The 8,111-nt window shown below is 49.4% G+C and overlaps 1 protein-coding gene across 1 annotated transcript; it reads right to left on the reverse strand.

The window, feature by feature from the left end:
• Positions 1-2,539: 2,539 nt before the first annotated feature.
• On the reverse strand, positions 2,540-5,274 carry TIMM10 (translocase of inner mitochondrial membrane 10). Its single transcript, XM_044261096.1, has 3 exons — positions 5,159-5,274; positions 4,617-4,732; positions 2,540-2,991 (listed from the first exon to the last, which is right to left on the reverse strand). Exons 2-3 carry the CDS (start codon positions 4,685-4,687, stop codon positions 2,790-2,792), a joined length of 273 nt encoding a protein of 90 aa, XP_044117031.1. The 5' UTR covers positions 4,688-4,732; positions 5,159-5,274; the 3' UTR covers positions 2,540-2,789.
• Positions 5,275-8,111: the final 2,837 nt, after the last annotated feature.

The following is an 8,111-nucleotide window of genomic DNA, read 5'->3' on the forward strand; positions in this document are numbered from 1 at the left end:
TGCTGCCCTCGGCAGGAGAAGATCCAAACTCCTTAACGCAGCTTCTCAAGGCTCTTTTGGAGCTCTGTCTGCCCAGCCCCCAAGGCTCATCTCTCACCACCACCTCCCTTCACACTCGGCACTCCAGGCACACTGAAGCTGTTTCTTGAACGCTCCACACTTTGCCACTTCAAAGCCTTTGCAAGTACTATTCCCTCCAGCTGGAACCTCTTCTCTCCTCTCCTACCACCCCTTCTAGATGTTCCCGCTATGCGCTCTCGGAATTTTTGATGTTCCTTGCTAAACCCGCGGGCAGGCACCGCATCTATCTTTCTCACCCCTCCCCGCTCCCTCTCAGGACGCCTGCACGGAAGAGGCAAACGGGCATTTGTGGAATTGCCCACTGCCAGGCTGCTCCTGCGAGCAGACAGCGCCACCTGTCGACCCACGCTTGCACTTCGGTACTAGAAAGGAGCCTTGGCCTTCTGCCTGCCACTACGGTGAGTGCACACGGCTTAAGTTTGCCCAAGGTCTTCTCACACCAAACTCAGCAGTAACAAACAAACACACAAGCTAACATTACCGAGCACTTAATCTGACAGAGGCAGGCACTTTCGTAAGTGTTGCAGTTATGAACACTTTCCATTTTCACACCATTCAAGGAGGTGGGTACCACGATTACTGTGTTATGGATGGGGAAACTGAGGCACACGGCAGGTAAATGTCTCACCCATGATCACACAGCTAGAAAATTCCACCACAGACAGTCTAGCTTGGGCCTGCACCTTTTTTTTTTTTCCCAAGATTTTATTTATTTATTTGGCAGATATCACAAGTAGGCAGAGGCAGGCAGAGAGAGAGGTGCAGGCAGGTTCCCTGCTGAGCAGAGAGCCCGAAGTGGGGCTTGATCCCAGGACCCTGGGATCAAGAAGGCAGAGGCTTTAACCCACTGAGCCACCCAGGCACCGCCCACCCTTTTTTCTTTTAAACAGAGGGAGAGAGAGGTGAAGGGAGGAGCAGAGGGAGAATCCTAAGCGGACTCCTCCAGAGCCTCCCTTTCCCCCCACCCCCACACGTGGTCCAAGGCAGGGCTTGACCTCTTGACCTCACAACCCTAAGATAGTGACCTGAGCTAAAATCAAGAGTCAAGAATCAGACGCTCAGCTGAATGAACCACCCGAGTCCCTTGGCCTGCACTTCTAAGCTCCAAACTCAACTGCATCTAGTGCTTCCTTTACCCCATGCCCAGTGACCTGGTGAGGTTCTGTCTCCAACACCCACCTCTCTGCTATGAAGGCACTATTGCCACGGTGGCATTGACATCAACCAAAATCCTACCTGGAGGGAGTGAGCCACGCGTTCTGAAAGGCGCACAGCTCTCCAGGACACTCAGGAACTTGGGGCAGCGGTCTCCTCACGGAGACAGCAGAGCAGCAGTCAGCCCTCGCTCCTCTCGTGAGACCTCCGACAAGCAGCCAGGGCTCTGGGCCTCCACTGTCTAATGGGGCCCCTTAGCCCAGCTGAGTGGCTTAGATCAGACTCTTCTCCCCCACTGAGGCGTTTTATCTGCATGCATTACATCCGGAGAAAAAGAACCCCAGGATTTTCCCTCCCATGTGTTTTCATCTTGTTTCTCCACGGGCCACAGCGCCAGCTGAGACTGTCAATACAATGAAACCAAACTGGCAGGACAGATTATTCGACCATTTTCCTAGATCTTTGAGCTGTACATCAAATCTGGGGCTGATCCCGCCACACTTGTTTAACCTGCCCATGAGGTTCACAAGCCTCTGTGATCATCAGTGATCTCAGATTCACCAAGGTAACCATGCTTCATCTTCACTGAAACCAGACAAGGACTCTGGGCATGGCCTAATAAGAACCTGGTGTTTGCCTCTCTTTTCAGCATTAATGCTCTTGCGAACATCTGCCAAGACATCCGTGTGCACCATTATGGCAGCCCAGAATGATGGCGGAAAGAGCTGGATGGGATAGTGTATGAAGAGTGAGGAGGCAGCCCCTATTTCAGGTGAACGGTGAACGGCAGCATTTTCGCTCAGTCCCCTCCCTGAATCACTCACACCACACATGAAGCTGGTCCCGTCACATGTTTCGATATTGCCACTTAGAACCCAGGCGCTGGCTACTTCCTTCTCAAATCTTCCTTCCCATCTCCTGTGCACTTGTTCCTCTATTCCCTTACATCTGGAAAAAATGCCTGCCTGACTCCATTTAAATTTTAGGTTGTTATTTAAACACGTGTATACAGCTTGTATCTACAGAGCACTTCCTATGTCCCAGTCATTATTCCACATGCTGGACACATATTTAACCATTTAATCCTCGCCACAGCCCTGTGATTATCCCCATTCCACAGACGAGGAAGCTAAAGCACAGTAAAGGGACATGTTCAGGGTCACACGGCAAGCGGCTGTCCTGGGGTATAACCCAGAACATGGCACCAGTCTATGCTTTGAAACACGTGAGACTCCCTCTGCTGGTAGAGGCTGCGGCTGCCGCCTCTGCTCACAAGTGCCAGGCACACTGCTTTACGTGTAGCTGGTGTCAACATACCTGTTTTAATATATATATATATACACACACATACACGTACATAGATAGTCACATCGCAGTGTGACAAATACCCCTCTTCAACCAGGAGAGCAGCTCTACCATACTCTGGGCTCCTGGAGGCTCTCCCGAGGGAGCCGAGGCCCAGCAGTCTTCATAGCTGACACCCAATGGGGGCACTTTTATTGGACAAGTGGGAAGGGGCAGGGCACACCGTGGGGTGTACACTGTCCGGGGCCTCACACAGGCCCGGAGCTCTGCTGCACCCTCTTCATCAGCTCTTCATCCTGCATAGACAACTCTGTCAGCTTCTTGCCCATCCGCTCGTGGATGTCCAGGTACTTGGAGACACAGCGGTCCAGGCACACAGACTCGCCCTTGGACAGTTCTGCTTCCTTGTAGTGGGGAGGCACGCACTTCCGGTGGCAGGCACTGGTCATTCTGGGCGGGGAGGAAGGGCAAGGTCAGGTCAGCAGCATCCGGAGGCATACCAGGATCTCTCCATCATTCCTGTCCTGCTTTGCTGATTTCATCTCCCAGGAAGGCAGTGTAAAATCCTCAGTTCGCATCTCAACCGTATTAAAGTGTCCTTGAGAATGCTCGCCTATCTGAGCCCAGGTTTATTTAAATAGGAACCATTAGTTGAGTACTGGCTATGTTCCAGGCATCATGTTAAGAGCTTGACATGGCTTGTCATGCAGTCGTTACAATAACCCTATGATGTAGGCACAATCATTATCCCCATTTTACAGATAAGGAAATTATAGCATGGAGAGCCTCAGGACCATGGGACCATGTAAAGCCGGGATACAAACCCCCAGAGTCTGACCTCATAGCTTACATTTTTAAATTATTTAAAATATTCGGAAGTGGGGGGTCTGGTTGGCTCGGTCATTGGGCATCTGCCTTCGGCTCAGGTCATGGTCTCAGCATCCTAGGATCAAGTCCCATATCAGGCTGGGGAGCCTTCTTCTCCCCTGTGCTTGTGTTCCCCACTGTCACTATCTATCATAAATAAAAATCTTTAAAAAAAATGCCCGGAAGTATTCTAATATATAGACTCCAAGATAAACTATCAAGAGAAAATACCAGGGGGCTTAAGGCAATAAAAACAGCAAACAGGTGTGGACTACTTACTGTGTGTTGGGCTTAATACTAAGAGCTTGTCATACGTTTCTACACGTAACATCTACAATGTCTCCACAAGGTAGGTACCATTACTATGTCCATTTTATTTATTTTTAGAAAGATTTATTATTATTTATTTCTTTGACAGGGAGAGAGAAAACATGTGCAGGGCCATGAGTGTGTTGGTGCACAGGGAAGAGGCAGAGGGAGAATCTCAAGAAGGCTCCCTGATGAGCGCAGAACACAAGGTGGGGCTTGATCCTGAGATCCTAAGATCACAACGTGCACTGAACAACCAACTGAGCCACCCAGGCGTCCCTACCTCCATTTTATAGCTGGGAAAGCCACCAAACAGTCCAAGTAACCTGCCCTAGGCCAAACCAAGAGTGACTAGACCAGTTACAATTTGTTCCCAAATCTGCCAAATGGTTGAGGGCACTAGCTTGGAGCTGGACTCAGGTACTGGTCCTGATATTGCTACTGACCAGCTGTGAGCCCTGGGGAAGTTACTTAACCTCTAAAAGCCTCAGTGTCCTCACCTTAGAATGGGACAACTAAAACTGACCCAGTCGATCACTTTGAAGCTTAAAAAAGTTTAAGGCATGCAAACTGCTCAGCATGGGCCTGAGGTGGAGTAAGAACTTAAGAAGTGTTAACTACTAAGTGGGCTATGTGCTTTTTGGCACAAAGGCAAACGCTCAACTGTTCCTGGAACCCAGCCAGAGCTTGATCTGGTGCTTCTCTTCCTGCTCAGCTCCTTGCTCACCAACTGCATCCCAATCTAGATGTCCAACTTGTTCTAGTGACCCCATACTGCATCTGCACTAGCCCTCAGCCAGGAGGAGTGCAGGTGCGGGCGGGTACCCTCCGAAAGGCAGCCCAGAGAGGATGACCTAGGATCATTCTCAAAGACAAGGGAGCGCACTGTGGGCCCTTACCTGTTGTACATATCAGCCATCATCTCTACCTCCAGCTCCGCAGCCAGCTGCTGGGCCCGGAGCGGATCCATCTCAGCCCTGCACCGTGGAAGAGAGCTCCTTCTCGCCTTCTAGTCCTGGGAGCAGACACCACACCGTCAACTTCCACCCGGCCCGTTCCATTTCCCATCCCAAGGGGGTGGAGGATGCGAAGGAATCGTAAGACATGCGGCTGGCACCGGTCACTGATCTCAGTGCGCTCAACCACCCCATCTCACAGACGTGGAAACTGAGGCCCAGAAAGGGAACACTGCCTAGCCCAAGGTCACATGTCAGTGGAGCGGCTGGAAATCGAGCCCTGGCGGCCCAGTGCCTCCTGGTCACTTCTACCCAGGAGAAAATCCAGAGACCGGGGGGGAACACTAAACCGCGGACCTGAACCTCCAGGGCCCCGGGAATTCGACAACACGCGGAGCTAAGATGCAAAGGTCCCGGTCCAGGGCCTGCACCTCTGAAATGGCGGCGCCATTATCAGGGTCACCTTGAGGAGAGAGGTCACTTACCACGGCCCGCGGCCTGTCACAATACCCGCAGTGTCCCCAACTTCGGGCAAACACTCGAAACTCACCGCGGGACCAGGTAGGCTAAGGCGGAAGCACGTGGGTCACTTCCGGGAGGGAAGTCCCGCCTCCTCCATGATAGGACTCGCTTCCGGAATGAAGTACCAAAGAGGCCGACTGGCAATCGGCTACCATAGAGAGGGAGCCGCCGGCCGTGCCTGAAGACAAAGGCGCCTTGCATGTGCTAGAGAGGACGCCAAAATACCATAGAGGCTTGGGCGGAGTGCAGAGCGCCTGCAGCCTGGCTGTCAAGTTCCCCGGGTGATCGCGGAGAGATTGGAGTTTAACGGATTCGTAGGAAGGAGTAGAGGGCGGAGCTCGGTGAACCTTGCTCGCACCGCTGGAGAGTTCACGCCCCAGCGCAAACTGGCGCGGAGAAGGAGGGACTCCCGCCAAGAGCAGTTCTGTTTGTGCTGCGAATTAAGGTCACCTGGGACGCTTTAAAATATCCCGATGTTCGTACTTTATTTCATACCAATTAAAGAGTAATACCCAGGCATCAGTCAATGTTTCAGTCCCTTAGGTGATTTCTTTGTGCAGCCAGGTTTGAGAGCCAGTGCTCCCGGGGACTGTGCATATACAGGGGCATGTAGGTCCTAAGCTTTCCCTGGGGTTGCAGAGAAGCGAGGCACGGTTCCTGCTCACAGAAAAACGAGATACGTATAGTCTGTTTTATGCAGCTGCTTCTGTTAGACGCCCTGGACCATAAAGAGATGGATAGGAGTGATTCTGGCTGCCCACAAGAGCTAACTTAGTGTATTTGAGCGAGGGAGGAAGAAAGTACTTGGGACTCTTTTCATCTTACCAGACTTCATGTGTTCCTCGATCTGCATCCCTGCACCACAAAACCCACCCCAATCCTTTGATTTTTCAAGGGATTTTCTGGTAAACGAGGTTTAGGACATGTAAATTTATGGTGCAAGTATACATGCCCATTGGCGAAGGTGGGCTGGTTGGTCACTGTATGCTTTCCTAATTGCCCAAGAAAGTCAAGATTTTAAATTCTGGCCCTTATTTCTGCTCTAAAGACTCATCTTTCTCAAGCCCTGTTCCCCCAGACTATACAATTAAGGTAGGGGTGCCTGGGTGGCTCAGTTAGTTACGCATGGGGCTGTTGGTTTTCCACTCAGGTCATGATCTCAGTGTGGTGAGACAGAGTCCTGCCTTGGCTCCCCGCTCAGTGCAGAATCCCCTTGAGATTCTCTTCCTCTCCCTCCCCCTCTGCCCCTTCCTGAGTGTGCACTTGAGCTCGTTTTCTCTCTCTCTCCCAAATAAATAAATAAAATCTGGAAAAAAGGTATAGCAGGGGCCCCTGGCTGGCTCAGTAGAGCACACAACTCTTGATCCACACCCCCCAACCTCTTCCTGAATTTGAGTGCCACATTAGGTATAGAGGTTACTTAAAAATCTTTTCTCAGGGGTGCCTGGTGGCTCAGTCCTTAAGCTCCTCCCTTCTGCTCAGGCCAGGGCTCCCTGCTCAGTGGGAAGTCGGCTTCTCCCTCCCCCACTCCCCCTGCTTATATTCCCTCTGTCACTGTCTCTGTCAAATAAATAAATAAAATCTTAAAAAAAAAAACCTTTTCTCAATAAAATTAAGGTATAACATTTTGACTAAAATACATGAAACTTAAGCTTATTTTTTTTTAAACTCAACTTTAATTTAAAAATATATATTCAGGGGCGCCTGGGTGGCTCAGTGGGTTAAAGCCTCTGCCTTCAGCTCAGGTCCTGATCCCAGGGACCTGGGACTGAGCCCCGCATAGGGCTCCCTGCTCAGCAGGGAGCCTGCTTCCCCCTCTCTCTGCCTGCCTCTCTGCCTACTTGTGATCTCTGCCTGTCAAATAAATAAATCAATAAAATCTTTAAATATATATATATATATATTCATTCTTATAACCACCACTCAGATCAAAATACAATCTATTTCCAACACCCTCAAAAGTTATCTTGGGTTCCTTCCCAGTCATTACCCCTGCTGCCAAAGTTAAGCACTATTCTGACTTCTATTGCCATCAGTTAGTTTTGACTACTCCTGAACTTCATGTAAATGGAGTTATACATTATTTGCTGGTTTGTGGCTGACTTCTTTAGCTCAATGTACTATCCGTAAGGTTTCATCTATGTTGTTGTGTGTATCTGTCATTCATTCTTTTTTATTGCTGTCTAGTGTTTGTATGAATAAGTCTCAATTCATTTATCATTTCACCTGTTGATAGATTTTTGGATTGTTTCCAGTTTGGGGCTATTATGACAATGCTGCTGTGAATATTATTGTGCACGTGTTTTAGTGGACACATGTTGCTGTACTGGTTTTTGCTCTCTTTTTTTAAGATTTTATTTATTTATTTGACGGAAAGAAAGAGTACAAGCAGGGGGAGCAGCAGGCAGAGGGAGAAGCAGGCTCCCCTCTGAGCAGGGAGCCCAACGTGGCACTTGACCCCAGGACACAAGGATCATGACCTGAGCCGAAGGCAGAAACTTAACCGACTGAGCCGGCCAGGCACCCCTGGTTTTAGCTTTTGATAATATAGTCAACACATTACGGAATATTAAGAAATTGCATGGGAAAAGGAGATGGGTTCTGACAAGAATAATCTATTCCTTGATGGGATTTTTATTAGGTATTGCAAAAGGTTACACACTGTACAATTCTATTTGAATAATGTTCTCAAGATGACGAAATTATAGAGACAAAGAGATTAATGGTTGCCCAGCATTAAGGTTAGGGAGGAGGTGTGCCCATAAAGGGGTAGAACAAGGGAGATCTTTGTGGTGATGGGGTGGTTATGCATCCTGATTGTGGTGGTGTTTATACAAATCTAAGCATGTGATAAGATGTCATAGAACTATACATACCATTGTTCCAGTGTCAATTTCTTGGCTCTGATATTGCATA

The sequence above is a fragment of the Neovison vison genome, chromosome 7 (genome assembly GCF_020171115.1).
Source record: "Neovison vison isolate M4711 chromosome 7, ASM_NN_V1, whole genome shotgun sequence".
In the NCBI taxonomy this organism is placed as follows: Eukaryota; Metazoa; Chordata; class Mammalia; order Carnivora; family Mustelidae; genus Neogale; species Neogale vison.

What these genes read in the sequence shown, in the direction of transcription:
- TIMM10 (XM_044261096.1), bottom strand. Translation starts at nt 4,687, where the DNA reads ATGGATCCGCTCCGGGCCCAGCAGCTGGCTGCGGAGCTGGAGGTAGAG. An exon ending in ATGGCTGATATGTACAACAG is followed by an intron (nt 2,992 to 4,616) that starts GTAAGGGCCCAC and finishes CTCCCCGCCCAG; the next exon opens with AATGACCAGTGCCTGCCACC.